General features: G+C 38.2%; 1 protein-coding gene across 1 annotated transcript in view; it reads left to right on the plus strand.

Moving 5' to 3' along the window:
* Positions 1-16,834, plus strand: part of GIPC2 (GIPC PDZ domain containing family member 2) — a 58,000-nt gene that overhangs the window by 21,624 nt on the left and 19,542 nt on the right. Inside the window, exons 2-3 of the mRNA XM_081143547.1 lie at positions 4,642-4,827; positions 13,243-13,423. Coding sequence (XP_080999673.1) covers positions 4,642-4,827; positions 13,243-13,423 — 367 coding nt within the window. The remainder of the gene's footprint in view (positions 1-4,641; positions 4,828-13,242; positions 13,424-16,834) is intronic.

Here is a 16,834-nt window from a genome sequence, read left to right on the forward strand (position 1 = left end):
AGGTATATAGAAGTTGAAGAAGGAAGCTTAGCTTATGGCGATAATAATAGAAGATGTAGTATTTTAGCTAGATTTCATTAGATGGGGAAAATTTTTTTGACACAGACTGGGTTTAGAAGTTGTGTTTAAACGATGACATTTTTGGCCAAGGGAATGACATGTGTAGATATCTGGAGATGGAAAAAATACAAAGTATAAAATTGGTAAAGACATGAAATTCTAGAACTGAGCTGCCCAATATAGTAGCTGCTAGCTAAATATGGGTAACAAGCACTTTAAATGTGGCTAGTTCAAATTGAGGGTGAAGTATAAGAGTAAATACATACCAGGTCTTAAAAACTTAATAAAATATAAACTATCTCAATTTTTAAAATTTATTATATGTTGAAACAATATTTTGGATATATGGGGTTATATAATTGAGAAAATTAAACTAGATTAATTTCACCTGTTTACTTTGTTAACGTGATTATTAGAACATTTAAAATTATGTGGCTTGCATTATGTTTCTGTTGGTCGATGCTGCTCTAGAAAATCAAACAGTCATGAGTACTCCATCTATCTTATGAAAATTGACAATGATGGTGGTACAGCACCAAGTATTGATACCCCAGAAGATGTTACGGATTACATTTTACAATGAAAAACATCAGAATGGTTTTATCTAATGGATGGATACTTTTCCTTATATGACACTTGCCAGAATGGTTTTATCTAATGGATGGATACTTTTCCTTATATGACACTTGACACTTACATCTTACTGCCTTTTATTTAGTATACTTATATTCTGGAAGCAAATATTTCTTAAAAAAAAAAGTTTTTTGATTTCAGAGAGAGGAAGGGAGAGAGACAGAGACATCAGTGATAAGAGAGTCATTGGTCAGCTGCCTCCTGCATGCACCCTGCTGGGTATCGAGCCTGCAGCCCGGGCATGTGCCCTGACTGGGAATCGAACTGTAATCTCCTGGATCCTAGGTCGACGCTCAACAGCTGAACCACACTGGCTGAGCTGGAAGCAAATATTTCTTAAAGGAACATTGATAATATGACTGCCTCTTGTTTCTTTTCTTGTTTTTTGTTTTAATCTTTTAACATTAAACATCTATTAGCTGTGCTAATTGGATAAAATGGTAATTTTCTCATCTATAAAATGAGGATAATAGAGCCTAGTACACAGGTATATTGCATTCAGTGAGATAAGTGAATGTGTACTGTGAGTGCCATTTGGATAGAAACTGAGCAGGGCACTACAGTGTTGTTAGACATTATAGGAGAGAGGAAGATGACCAGGTTCTCATGGCTCAGAGGGAGAGTGACAGATATGTGTTACAGCAACTGGACTTCAAGGCAAGGTGACTCAGACACTCCAATGAGGTACTCGATTTAAACGATGTGAAAAAAGTGGAAAGAATGATTGATGCCACCTGGGCAGTCACAGTCGAGCAGTGTCAGTAGACAAGGGCATAGGAGTGGAGTGGGCAGACAGGCAATTTAGATTTTGGATTGAAGGAAATGTATGAATGAAGGTAGGAAAGTTTACAGTATGTGTTTGAGTTTCCTTTGGCTTAAATATTCATGGATTAAAAAAATTTTTTTTTACAGAGGGAGGAGGGGAGAGAGAGAGAAAAACATCAATATGAGAGAGAGACATTCATCAGTTGCCTCCTGTACACCTCCTGACTGGGGATTGAACCCGAAACCCAGGTATGTGCCCTGACAGAGAATTGAACCCATGACCTTCTGGTGCACCAGGGGACACTTCAACCTACTGAGTCACACCGGGCAGTTCCTTGCATGTAGGGACTGGTCATCTTTATCTTTGTACCTCCTGAGTACAAAAGGTCAGGTTCAACAGGTAGTTGGTGCAACTTTGCAACATTGAGAAAGTGGTGGATCACTTTCTTATTTTTTAGTTCAAAACACAGTACAGAAGATGTGTTTGAATTTCTAGACCTTTATCACATACTTACAGATATATTTGCTGAGAGTTGTGCATTGAGGTTGTGTGAGTGTGAGGTTCTTATTCTCCAGTGAAGAGCGGATCTGAAGCTGTGGAGCTTTATTTACCTGCTGCCGCAGAGGCCTGGCTCTTACTCCACCAGGGACCATTACATTCCTGCAGGTTTTCAACACAGCCTTCTGTGGAGCTCTGTTCTGTGAAGGATAGAACAGCTCCTTCTTCCAGAAAAAGACGATGCCTTGCCTGCCAACCTTTGGCTACCTGGAATGGGACATTATTTTGCAGGGTAGAGAGCACAGTGGAGAAGGGGTGTACCTGCAGGAAATCTAGTTGCTCTGCAGTGAAGCATGTGAAAAATGGAAAGAGAGGAAGCGGCTTAATAACTGGGATCTCACTTTGCGTGGGATTCCCTTTTGGGGGGTTCCCCCCGCTCTCTTATACTATCAGTATGTTTGAATGTTTTATTTCCTGTCTACCTGGTAAATTGCTTTTATATTAGTGGTGTTTTGGATCCACCATGAAGATCATTAACAGATTCACTGGGAAAAGAACAAGGAGGAAACTATGTTTATTTCTTTATTCACATCTCATCATTTTGAGAAAGGAAATTAGGAAAGGCTTTCTATGCATGCTCCCTTCACCTTCTACCAATTATTAATGGTTTTTGGTAGTGGACTAATGAAACCATTGAGTTTACCATTAAAATAAGAAATAGGAGCTATTCTTGGCTTAAATGACTCTTTTTGTGTGTGAATAATACAATTTTTACAATAGGGAATATTTGCAAAAACTTACTAACTACAAAGTCACACGTCCTCCCTGAGAACACAGAAGGTTAAAGTCCCAGGCCAGGCGGTTAGCGCAGCTTACGGCCCAATGGAAGGGGACAGGGAGGGGCGGTAGTTCTCCTTACAGGCTTTCATTCTCCCACACCGCAGGCCTCTTCCCTGCCCTCGCCAGCTTCTGTCGCGCTCCTCTGGGCTTTGGTCGGAGCTATGCTGACCAGGCTGGACTTGTAATTGTACAGCAGGGAGAGCTGTTCTAATTCAGACCCACTTTGATGTGGCTTAGAAAAGCTATTTAATAGGTAGTAATTGTACCATTTCTGAGATTCATGAGGCTCCTGAGATTTGTGGATATGTTAAGGCTCAAGGTTCCAGCAGGAGTTAAGAACGTGTGAAACTTAGAAATGTGGGGAGAGGGCTGAAGCAAGGCTCAGGGGTGGAGGAAGGATTAACAGTATTTGTGGCAAATATCACTTAATGCAAAAGTTAAGAAATTTTCCATTTAGCCATTTTGGTATAAAGCAGTTCTGTTAAAACGTCCTTTGGTACATTGAAGGTGCTCAGTAAATGTCTGTTGAACCTTAGTTCCAAACCAAGGCCATGCTTTTAACCCTCTTTCCCCTCTTCCATCTTTTTGTATTTGGGCCCGAAAATACCCAAATTTGGGTTGATAAACTTAAGAGTAACACTGCAGCCCAGCCGGCATGGCTCAGCAGTTGAGCATTGACTTAGGATCCAGGAGATCTTGGTTCGATTCCCGGTAGGGGCACATGCCCGGGCTGCAGGCTCAGTCCCCAGTAGGGGGCGTGCAGGAGGCAGCCGATCAGTGACTCTCATGATTGATGTTTCTATGTCTCTCTCTCCCTCTCCCTTCCTCTCTCTGAAATCAATAAAAAAGATTAAAAAAAAGAGTAACTGAAGGTTAAGTAAAATGAGGTAAAGGAAATGAGGTAAAATAAAGACTTGGTCAACGTAAGTCCCTTTAAAATCTCCACACAACTCTTCAGTGTTCTAGTTTTTTATTCCGTCTCTACCATCATGTGAATTTGGAAAGTTGCATTAAGTTCTCCAGACCTGTTTCCTCTTTTTTAAAATTAAGGAATGGATTAATCTTTAAGGTCCATTTTAGACATGCTATTGACATTTTCATTTTAGCACCTCATTCACTAATTGAATTACCTTTCTCAAGCACTGTAATATAAGATAAATAAAATTATCCTCATTAAAATTTTTCTTACCAGTTTTCAAAAATAGTCTTGCCTGTATTTGCATTGTGATATGTATAGCATGACCTTAGCCCTGGGAACACAACCTTTGATTTCAGCATTGTAAATGGAAGGTAACAGAAGTTTAAACCACTTTGAAGTTGATAAGAACCGAACTGAATCTTGATTGACAAGTACTGGCATAGGCAAATTATTACTTTCACTAAGACTCAACTTCCTCATCTGTAATATGAAAATGATAATGTATTTATGAAGTTTTTGTGAGGATTAAATCAGATAATGGATGTAAATTGCTTAGCACAAAGCCTGGCTTATGGGAAACAATACATATCACCTAATATTGTTGATGTAACCTTTTATTTAATTTTTTTTCCAATTACAGTTTACATTTAATGTTATTCTGTATTAGTTTCAGGTGTAGAGCATCATGCCTAGACAGTCACATGCCCTGCAAAGTGTTCCCCTGATATTTCCAGCACCCAACTGGCACCATCCATACATAGTCACCACAACACTATTGGCTATATTTCCTATGCTGTACTTTACTGATATAATCTCTTGTATCATAAATTAGGGACTATTTCACTCAAATATTTATTAAGTAAACTAATGACAGGAATGTTTTCCTGATGGAAACTGACCTAAAATATTTTTTTTCTCCTTGCAGATCTTATACTGCACTTTAAACACACCTAAAGTTGACATGGAAAAACTCTTAGGATCACAGATAGGTCTTGAAGATTTCATATTTGCCCACGTGAAAGGGATCAAAAAAGAAGTGAATGTGTATAAATCTGAGGATTCACTTGGTATCACCATTACAGATAATGGTATTGGCAGTGCTTTTATAAAGGTAAGTCTTAAAAAACTAACTGTGTCACCTAACTGAGGGTAACATTTAAGAAAATCTACCAGGTCAAAGAAACTTGGAAATTGTAATGTTTCATTTAAAAATGTTTTAAAGACACCATTTTTTGTTTACCCATTCCTTGAATTTCTTCTGTTCAGTTTAAAGTTCCTCTAGAATTTAGAACTTACTGAAAGCCTGGCCCTGGTGCCTACTCATCCATATGAGCCCTTGCAGGTCTGTAGCTCATTAAATCTGATGATTTCCATGCTGATTTCCTGATTTAGTGTTATTTCCAAGTGCACATATTTTTGGCTATCTTATTTACTTCTTTAAAAATGCTCTTCACACTTTTCTGAACTATGTAATTCCTTTATCCAAATACGAGGAGAGCACAATAGATCTGCAAAGGCAAGAGAAGAAAGTTTCAAATGGTATGAAAAAACTATAAGAACTGAGGAGTGGTAAAAAAGAAAAGTAGATTCATCTCTTAAAAATAACAGTTCTATTATTATAATAAGTAGTTGTAATAACACTGACTTATCATGTACTAGGCACTTTGCCTACATTTTCTCATTTAATCCTTACAATAGTTCTGTTTGGTTGGTACTATGCTTTTTATCTTATTTGCTTTTTTGTTGAGGTGTAACAAATTTTAATGTATAGCTTAATGAATATTGGTATACTTACACCTGTGTAACCACCACCCAAATCAAGGAAAATTTCATTTCTGCCACCCAGAAGGCTTCCTTGTGCCCCTTCCCAGTCAGTATTCTCCCCGCAAAGGTAGCCACTCTTCTGACCTCTATCACCATAGTATTGCTTGCTCTTGAACTTCATATAGGTAGAATCATATATTTTGTACTCTACTGTTTCTGGTGTTTTCTGTTAAACATCAATGTCTGAGATTCATCCATGGGCACAGTTATCAACTTCTATTTTACAGACATAGAAAACAGGATCAGGAGGTTTAAGTAGCTTGCTCCAAGTTTTACAGCTGGACAAATTCAGGATTTGACTCCAAGAGAGATCTGACTCCAGAGCTGGCAGTCCTACTGAGCTAATAATAAGTGATAAACTTCATGCAACAGAGCATGTTTTCATGCCTTTATTTTGTTCGAATCCTTGATTTGCTGATGCAGTGTCATCATTAAAAAAAAACCGCCACAAACAGTCTTAGGGGAGTTATCTTCTTAACTGTAAATAGCACCTTCCTATTTGATAGAATGGCTATTTTTAGCTCTGCAGAAGATATGACTGTGCTGAAGGTTGAGTGGGTGACCAAATGGAAAATCCATGAGTTGGAAAGTCATGTGGGATTATCTGGGGGAAGCTCAGGACATGGGCCACAGGCAGCAATTCCTTCCTAATGCCAGCAGGGAAGGGCTTGGAAGTTTTGCAAACATGCGTGGATTTTTTAGATCTTAACCTCTGATGTTCAGGGCTTGTGTTTCTATTTTTTTTTATGCTTCGTCAGACACATGCCTGCCTCAGAGCTCCAGTCAGTAGCCCTGTGGGGACAGAGAACATGATGGAAGAGAAGTGGTGCATAAACCAAACTGCTGACACACAGTTCAACTTAGACGAGAAATGAATACTATACTGTGTACACGGTTGCTAGGATTTTTTAAAAATTGAGGGGGGATAATTTCAAATTTATTAAAAGAATAGAATAATAATATAAAAACCTCCCATAAAACCCTTTACTCAGATCTCCAGTTTCTACCATTTGCTACATTTGCTTTCTTCTCTCTCACACACATATTGTGTGTATGTACACACATAGACATATATGTAATTTTCCCTGAATCGCCTGAAAAAGTGGATTGCATATATCATCTATTTATCCCTTAATATTTCAGATTGTAGTTACTTTGAACAAAGATATTCTCTTCTGTATAACTATAGTACAACTATGAAGTTCAGAAAATCTATCAGTGATACGTTTTGAAACTAATCTATTATGTGTCCATATTGCAATTTTATCAATTCTCCTATTAATTTCCTGTATAGCTTTTCCCCCTGGTGTAGGTCCAATATAGGATCATGGATTTCATTTAGTTGTCATGTCTTTTTGGTCTTCTTTATCCTAGAAAAGTTCCTCAGCCTTTCATAGAATATCCCTCAATTTGGGTTTTCCTGATTTTTCCTCATGTTGAAACACAGGTTATGCATTTTTGGCAGGAAAATTAGGTAAGTGACGTGTGTCCGTCTCTGTGCACTACATCAGAAGGCTTGTTATGTTGGTTTGTCTCACTTGTCACGTGAATTTTTGTCACTTGTCTAAGGTAGTGTCTGCCAGTCTTATTCACTGCCAAGTTTTATTTCCCTTTGCAACAATTTGTGGGGAGATATTTTGAGATTATGACAATATCTCTTACTTATACCCCACAGACTTAGCATCTATTGGCAAGTCTTGCCCGAATCAGTCTTTACTATAATGGTTGCAAAATGGCAGTTTTTCTAATTCCATCATTCCTCATATATTTCTTTAAAACATTCTGTTGAAAAAAGCATTCCACTTATTTATTTGCTTATCTATTATCATGGACACATGATTTCTTATTTCGTTCAGTGGGTTATATAGTCCCATTATCATTGCTTATTTTGCTGCTGAAATTCTCTGAGAGTGGCCTGCAGGAATCCCTTTCAGCTGGCGCCTGTGTCCTTTGGATGTGGCTCCTGTCATTTTAGTGAGCAGTTCCTTCCGTTTGGCACAAGATTTTCTAGTCTCATCTTGTATCTTCTTTTCCCCAGGTATGGAATCGACTATTTCTTTAAGGAACTCATGTTTTCTAGTGAGGACTGATATTTCAAAAGCAAGTTTTGGACGCCAGTTGTACTCATTCATTGCTGCTGCAGTGTCACTGTTTCTAGGTCTTTTCAGTGGCAGGGTTAGAAAACATGCATTTTAGAAATTGAGAATTTGTTATTATGCTTCCATTTATATACCTGCCCCACAGGGTTCTTCTTGACTTCCCCATAATTTTCAAAATCATTGAAATATGTACTCATTTGCTTAGTCCTACAATATACACAAAATAGTTTTAGAATTGCTATATCCATACTATGAAAAATAAATTTATTAGGAAGAGTTCAAGATTTTTGTGCAGTTTTTGGTCTGCAAACTAAATGTCTATATATAATCAAAGTATTCTATTCAAAAGTTACCTGGAATAGTTTCTCCTATTCCTCCCCCCCCATAATTGTTATCCATTTGAAATGCTGTCGACTCCAGTTGCTTCTCTGAATCGAGTCTGAGCTATTGTTCTCATTCTTGGACTTATTTTTTTTCTGAATGTGTAAAATATTAACATGACCCAAAGTCAAAACTATATTAAAAGATATATTCAGAGATGTGTTGCTTTCCCCCTATCCCTGCTACCTCATTACTCATTTGCCCCCCTCCTGAGCAGTAATCAGTTTCATTAATTTCTGGCTCACCATTCCAGAGTTTCTTTTTGCCAAGATAAGCAGAAAAAAGAAAAAAGAGACTTTCTAAAAGTTTAGCATGGTCCCTGTGCAAGAATGATATGCAGTCTTCTCTGTATGGTTCCAGTTTAGTGTATGTGCTGCTGAAAAGATTACTTGATATGCTTTCGGCTGCGGCTGGAAGTCGGGTAGCTAAGAATAGGACAGTGTGGTAGGGCTTCAGGTGAGGGGAAGGCAAGGAGGGAGGATTCTGTGATTAGGAAGGCAGTGCAGTGGGATACATAGGAGCATGGCTTTAGAATCAGACAGGCCCGCTTTCAGTCTAGGTTCAACCACTCATTAACTTGCTGTGTGACCTTGGACAAGTCGTTAAACCTCTCTATGCCTTTTCTCAAATGGGAATATTAGCATCTACTTTATAGGATTATTTAGGTATAAAATGATGACACATATGAACTGTTTTACAGTACTCATAATTGATAGCTAATACCTGAATAATGGCAATAATAACACATCATCACATAATTAGGAGATGGAATCAATGCAGAAAAATGTATTGAATAGTACTGCATGGTCCTCACAGATGAACCTCTTCAGGTGAAAAGACAACACACTTAAACATTTATGATTTTAATATACAAGTTTCAACATTTCCCAGGAAAAGGTATATAAGTTAGTCAGAAATTTGAGTATATTTAAATAACAAAATCTATAGATTCCTATAACATTTTAAGACTGGAGTTGGCCAACATTTTCTATAAAGGGCCAGATAGTAAATATTTTAGGCTTTATTATAATTTAGGGTCATACACTCTCTGTTGCAACTACTCAACTCAGCCATTACAGCACAGAAGCAGATAGATACAATACTTAATTGACCATAGATGTATTCTAAATAAGTGCAACCTTATTTGTGAGCACTGTAATTTGAATTTAGTATAATTTTCACATGTCACAATTATTCCCCCCAACCATTTAAAAGGTAAAAATCACTCATAACTCATGAGCTATATAAAAACAAGTGGTTATATGAGCCATTGTTTGCTGATCCCTAGTTTAAGAGAAGACTTATTTTTTGATTCAAAATAAGAATAAGAGCTTATACCATGTAATTAAGAAATGAGGCTGAATTGACTTAAAAAAACTAAATTTACTTTGAATTCAGTGCTTTATAAATAACCACCGAACTGTCATTCTCATAATGTCCTCTTACAGAAATCTTTATGATTTGGGGTACTTTTACTTTAGTAGAACTAAGTTAATCACATTTTAGAATGATCTTTATTTCTGAGAAATATGGTACTTATATATTTCTAACTTTTTGATTATTTAATTATCCAGAACTAATAATCAGCAAGGTTGGAAATGTATAAGCTCAAGGGGGCAGAGGATTCTGGGATGGAAGCTAGGACCTGTGAGAAGAGGTAAAGCCAGAAGAGAAGTGGTGATCTGAGAAAATAGATAATGTTTGAAATCTGGAAGCCATGATATGGATGAAGAACGCTTTAGGAGCTGTGAGCAAAAGTAAAGTGGAAAGGCGGAGGTTGTCAAAAAAGAGGTTTCAGAGTTCAAAGATCACAAGTCATTTTCTCCCCCAGCTTTACTGAGATATAATTGACATATATCATTATGTGCATTTAAAGTGTACAGAGCATTGATTTGATTCACATATATATATATATATACTGCAAAATGATTATCAAAGTGATAGGTCATTTTGGACAGGTATAACCCAAAACTCTGCTCTTGGGGTCATCTCATCTGACTTCTGTTTCTTTTTTTAACTAGACATTTGATCTTGGGTTAGTTAGATCTGTCTGATTCTGAGTGTTTTGTGGAAAGAGCATGAGGTTTTAGAATTTTACTGTCTCCATTTGAAACCCAGTTCTGTTGTTGATTAGCTGTGTTGTTTTCGTTAAGCCATGTTTCATTGTGCTTTGATCTCATTCACTAGTGGAATATTAAATATTGCCCTCCTAGGCTTGTTGTGGGGACTAAATGAAACAATTATTTAAAATCGTTATATGAATGTTAGTTTGTTATTTTGAACAAAGTTTGAGGACCGTTTTGGGGGGGTCAGCAGCACAGATCTCAAAGTTGCTGACCATGCAGCTCAAACAACTTTGAATCTGCTGCTTAAGACTCTGGGGAGGGTGGGATGGCACCTTAGAGTTCTGCTGATACCTGTGGAGAGAAGACAGAGTTCTGTCAATATACGGGATGGAATGATGGAAGATACTATAATAATGGTCTGAAATGGTTGGGGACCTCTAAGTTTAATAATGTTGTTAATTCTTATCTTCCAAAAAACATTTAATGTCTTCTTTGCTTTTTTCAGCATCCTCCAAAGTCAGATGAGAGAAAGTTCTGTGTTTTAGAGAATGATGTTAAGTGACTCAGTAAATATAAAAGTATAGAATGAATGCCTCTTTCCCCCCTTTACTAGTCTTTTGTGCCTGAATAACACCTTTAGCAACATTATTAATCTCTATCATATTATGGCATGATTATCAAAGTATATTAGATTTCAGAATTTGTCTCAATTGCTACCTCATACTTTATCTACTTAGAAAGCTAAGGCTCAGGGACATCCCCCACTTTGCTTCTATATCTGGTTGACCTTATGGTGCTCTTCTGTAGGTTTCTTATGTTGATTTTCCTGTCTCTTCATCCCAGAGCCTTATCTGCTGCCCCTGATGGTTACATATGCTTTGACTTTTCTCTTGCCCACCTGGACTCTCACCTTGCTGCCTGCTGGCTTCTGGTGACTGCCCTTCCTCCCTCTGTCTGGGCACTCCTCTGGTGACTTCTGTGGCTACTCACAGGCCAGGTGACCCTAGATTTCTGTTCCTCTGCCCTTTAATTTACTGGTAAGATTCATACAGGTCTTTAAATACTTTTATTTAATTAGTTTTATATAATGCTTTAAAAAATAAAATTATAACAATGTCTTACATGAAAAATAATATGTGAAACTGAAATTTGTATGGTGTAGTTGATTGAGAAAAATGGGTTCAGCCCGGCCAAGCGTGGCTCAGCGGTTGAGTGTCGACCTAGGATCCAGGCGATCGGGGTTCAATTCCCGGTCAGGGCACATGCCCGGGTTGCAGGTTAGGCCGCTGATCAATGACTCTCTCATCAGTGATGTTTCTCTCTTTCTCTCCCTCTCATTTCCTCTCTCTGAAATCAATAAAGATACATTAAAAAAAAGAAGAAAAAAAAATGGGTTCAGAACGTATCAAGAAATAACTTAGAATAAAAATTAAGAAGAAAGTCAGAGTTATAGATTTTCACATTCTTTAATGGTTTAAGAATGATTAGGTGACAGAATATTAGAGATTTTTTTTTCTTTGTTTCTTTGGACTTTAGTGTTCTGTTTAATCTGGCTTATGTTTCTAGGAGTGGCGTGTTGTGGTTACCCCTGTTGTTTCCATAGCTTACAAGGCTAATATGGACCTATAATAAAACAATGCTAGTTAGATTATGAAATCTCTGGTTTCTTTGCTTTATAATGAACCATTGTAATGATAAATGATAAGCCCTGTTTGAATTGGCATTATTGTGTCATTGGCATGAAGCATAGTAACAGTTACTATTAAAATGAACATAGCAGTGTTCTTAAAATTTCGGGGTAAAAAAGAAACCTGTTGTGAGTTTTGGAATATTATTAATAAAATTCAAAAATTAAAAATGCCCAACCTTCCCAGGTTAGTCTTTTACAACTTTTTTTCTTTTCTTTTGGTAATATTGTGAAGATGCTGGGGTACATGAGATGAGTTTTTCTCTTAAATATTGGACACAGTGATCCATCAGCCTTAGACTAATTCAGATGTTTTTCTATTAATCTTCCACCTGGCAAGAGTAGGGACTACACATACTTTTATCACATAGTAGCAGCAGCCCCTGGTATTCCTATCCTGTCATTACCATGAAGGACTTGTGACACCTGAGACTGATTGTGGCCTTCATTTGGCTCCATTTCTTACCTCTGTGGAGGAACCTGTCCAACTTTTGCAGGGTTGTCACTTATACAGTTTTTCTGGAGCTCCTGTCCTAAAATCCCGTCAGAAACTCTTAGTGCTATCCCAGGGAGGTGTAGGGCTTATTTTGAGGCTGCAGTAGAGATGTATTATATATAAGTAAGATAGATTGAAGAAAAATCAATTTGAAATTTCTCCTTGGGCCCTAAATTCTCCTCACCTAAAATATCTACATGAAAAATGATAGTATAAAATCATTCTTATTGGTCCCCAAGTGGTAACCACACCTGCCTTTTCTTAACTATCAATTTTCTTAGCTTAGGTTGTACGAAGTCTTGAGTCATGGTATTTGTAACAAAGGTTTAAAAAAATATAGCCAGTATAAACAGCTCAAGCTCTATTCTTATGTAATGGGCTTCATGTTGGAATGATTCAGTTGTCATTTATAGAGGGACTTTTCTCTGCGGGCATTGTGCTAGGTACAAGGCATACAATAAGACCATCTCCTTCCCCAAAGACATTACAATTCAGTAATGGAGCCGGAGAGGTCAATGAACAATTGCACTGTGGTTATGCTGAACTTGGAAAATTACTTGATCTTCCTAAGCCTCAATTTTCCTGATCTGTGACACGAAACTCTCATTAAGGTTGTTAAAATTAAATGAGATAGTAAATGTAAAGTGTTTGGCCTAGAGCTCAGAATACGTAGCGAAAAGTACTGTAGGAGCATGAGAGTGGCACCTTCCCCAAGATTGGGGCTGGGGGAGATGTCAGGAAAAGCTTCTCAGAGGAGGTGGTGACTGATGGAGCTGAATTCTGAATGCTACAGAGAAAGGAGAATGGTTGGAGGTGAGAGGGTTGTCTTTCGTTGCTTCGTCTTCCGTTTTTAACTGAGCATTAAACTGCATTGTTAATATGTTACTATAGTGTGTATAACGCCTCGAGAACATGAAAAGTAATGTTACCCAGCTCTATTTTATATTAAGCATTATCCTTAATTTTCTTTCAGAGAATTCAAGATGGCAGCGTAATTGACTCAGTTAAAACAATCTGTGTGGGGGATCACATTGAATCCATAAATGGAGAAAATATTGTTGGGTGGCGTCATTTTGATGTTGCTAAGAAGTTAAAGGAATTAAAAAAAGAGGAACTGTTTACCATGAAGTTAATAGAACCTAAGAAGGCATTTGGTAAGTTGGTTTTATGTGTGTGTGTGTGAAATGGTCCTTTCCCCTGACTTATCTTTCTTTTAAAAATCGTTTTATTACCATAGCCAGTTCGGCTCAGTGCCTAGAGCGTTGGCCTGTGGACTGAAGGGTCCCGGGTTCAACTGCAGCCAAGGGCACGCACCTCGGTTGCAGGCTCTGTTCCGGCCAGTTTAAGGCACGTGTGGGAGGCAGCCAATTGATCTCTCTCTCTCTCTCTCTCTCTCTCTCTCTCTCTCTCTTCCCCTCCCCCTTCCACTCTTTCTGAAAAGCAACGGAAAAAATATCCTTGGGTAAGGATTAAAAAAAAAATATTACCACTATTTCTATGATTAGTTATATTTTTCAGGGCTCTCTCAGTGCTTAATTGTTTTTTATTTTTTTACTTTTTTATTGAAACATTTTTTTTTCAATTACAGTTTACATTGAATATTATTTTGTATTAGTGGTTAGACATCATATACTTTACAAAGCGTTCCCCCTGAAATTTCTAGTTTCCCTGACTTCTCTCTAAGGGAAATGAGCACCTCGGTGTGGTGCCATGTGCTTCAGTTAAGAACACAGGAAAGAATAGTGCTACTTATGAGGAGAGCAACCATTGAAGGACAGAAACATGGCCTAGAAGGACATTTTCTAAAAAAAGCGTTTGGAGTTCTGGAGCCTTTGAGTTCGATGTGGCTGTTCCAAACCAAGAACAGCGCATTGTATTGCGTTCATCTTCCTGAGCAGTAAGCTTTTTATTCAGCTCTCTGAACTACATTAACTGTCATTCATGGACCTAAATAGCAAAAACCTTAGTTACACAGAGAATCGGTATTTAGAATAGTTATCTAGTCTATTTTAAAGACTTCCTTCAATACTTTTCCTCCATTGGCATTCTGAATTGGCAGGGTGGGATGGTATGAAATTACTTGGTGTGACATCTGTACTGGCTTGGTTTTAGCCATGGCAGCTGTGTTCCAACTCTTGTTCAAACCCCCAGGGCCATCTCATGTCCAGGAAAATGTGCCAGCTTCTCTCAGTACCCAGCACTATTTTAATAAGCCAAGTGATGGCCTAGTGTTCATCAGTGTCAAAATATCTTCAGAATTATTCTGGGCCGGCCCTTACTCATCCGTGACCCCACCCACTTGACGTTCTTTCCTCTGCTCACAGAACATGAATATTCCTTGTAGTTTGTCTAATGGCTATTTTCTCAGGGTAGTTAATGTTAATGATGGGAGAACTCAGTGGGTCTGGGGAATTACATTTCTCCTTCCTTCAGCAAGTACGTGGCAGATCCTAGCCATATGGAATTGGACATTTTTTTCTGCTTCCAAGTGATTCTGTGCCATTTAATAGAAATATAATGTAAGTTATGTTACTTGTGGGAGACAGAGTTCCAAGAAGGTGTAGGAAAGGATGCCTTTTGCCAGTGCTGCTCCTGGAGGGACCATTCTAGAAACCATGGCTGTGGATACAGTGATGCTGCATGGTGCCTTGCAGCGTCTGAGCTCACTGGTCACAGAGGAAGGTGGGCCAGCACTTGGATTTCTATCCAGCAGCTCCTTTTGAAGTCACTTTGCTTGGTAACCAACTTCCCATTGTGTCGTAGCATCTAAATTGATAGCACGTAGGCAGTTTGAGAGAAATACAGTATTCTTATTTGATTTAGACTCTGTAAATCAAAGTCATTCTCATAGTAGAGCCCAAGGAATATGATTTTCTTTCTACATTTATTTCTACCACATAATCTGGTTTTCCAGAGTTAATCATTTCCAATTTTTCTTTGTTGCCTCATAAGAATTCCATGAAAGGTTTTAGAACAACACCGAGTACAATTTTCCTAGTGAGGGTATATTATTTCACCCCAAATTCTGGTGGTGTTGTGGGTTAGGATACCTGGAGGTTGATTTTGGAGCAATGGCAGGTTTTCATTTTCCAAGGTTTCTATGGTACACAACTTAAGTCTGCTGGTCTACACGCATTTTCTACTCTGTGGGTTGGTCCTTGCCTCTGGGCTGCAGCCTGGGGACTTTTCCCTCAGAAGTAGGTCTTACTGCCCTGCCCATCCTTGAGCCCTTAATTTTGCAGTTTATCTTTTTGCCTCTGAGATAAAGGCAACACTAATTTGTTTCTCATCCTATGACTTCATCCCATCACTTAGCTCTTTGCCAAGGAGGGAGTATACATCAGGAGGCACCTGAGCAACTAGGTTTCCCCCAGTTCTCTTGGTCCTAATCTTTTGCTATGTTTTCTTCCTCCCTGTTTTTCTAGCATTATCCTTGATGCATCGATTCAAATTTCATAGGTTTTTAAAAAAATGATTATTTGACTATTTAAATCTTAGATTTCTACCAGGAGAAAGGACCCGTCTAGGTGAGGTTGAATTTTCTCTTCTCTGATTTAGATAGGCCACCTCGACCGAAGCTAAGTCATTTCTGGGATTTTGCCAAAAGTTGTCAGAAATGGCCACACACTCCAGTATTTTCCTACCAATTTTCTTAAAGATTTAGCCTGCAAAGGCATGTGGACTGTGTGTCCCAAAATGCAAGAGGGAGTAGTGCAGTTAGCTGCCTTGTAAAGGTGTAACATGGATGATTACACAACTCAGCCACGAATAGGGGCATCCTTACTACCTGCTCCCATTTCCAGATGTAGGTCTACCACTAGCCACATCCCACTTCTAGGGCCCATTATGTGTGTCAAGATGTTTTCGAGAGCTACAGAATAAGCACTATCTAATTTAAGGAAAAGACATTTTTTCTAAAGCTTAATAGGTAAGTCTCAGAAACAAAGACTTGATCAAGTCTTGGGAAGCTCAGGAACCATGGTTGTTTCAGAGATATGTGAACCGGGAACCTTTCATGGTACTGGCTAATTGACTTCTTCCAATTATTTTCTGCCTCGATGTTACTCCACTCATGATCCAAATTCCTGGGGTACAGGGGGAAACTGATTAGGTCGCATGCTCATCTTGATAGTGGGGAAGGCAAGCTATATGACTGACAGGCCCCCCAAAATCACACGGAACAGTGAAGGGGAAGTTTCCTTTTGGGTAGGAAAAAGGCAGATGCCCAGATTCCCATTTCTCTAAGCTGTTACCTTGTTCTTTAGGCAAAGCAGTGCTAGTTTTCTCTTGATTTTGAATCTGACTCTAGCCAAGCATGATACACTTAGTCTTGGTGTATTAGAATGAATCTGAAGAGTTAAAGGTATTGTCAGTTGATTTTGGGTGACTGGTTTTAAGGATTTTTCTGCTAGGTGTTGGGTACTATAAAAATGGTTGTTTCACAATGGGCTATCTAGAGACCCTGATGGCATCAAAGTGTTCTTTCACAAAGTAGAATAGAACTAAAAATTTCATAGTGTTTTGTGCTTAGTAACGGTGGGTATTATTTTGATTACATTGTTTCT

This window comes from Miniopterus schreibersii (genome assembly GCF_964146895.1).
Source record: "Miniopterus schreibersii genome assembly, chromosome: 8".
NCBI lineage: Eukaryota > Metazoa > Chordata > Mammalia > Chiroptera > Miniopteridae > Miniopterus > Miniopterus schreibersii.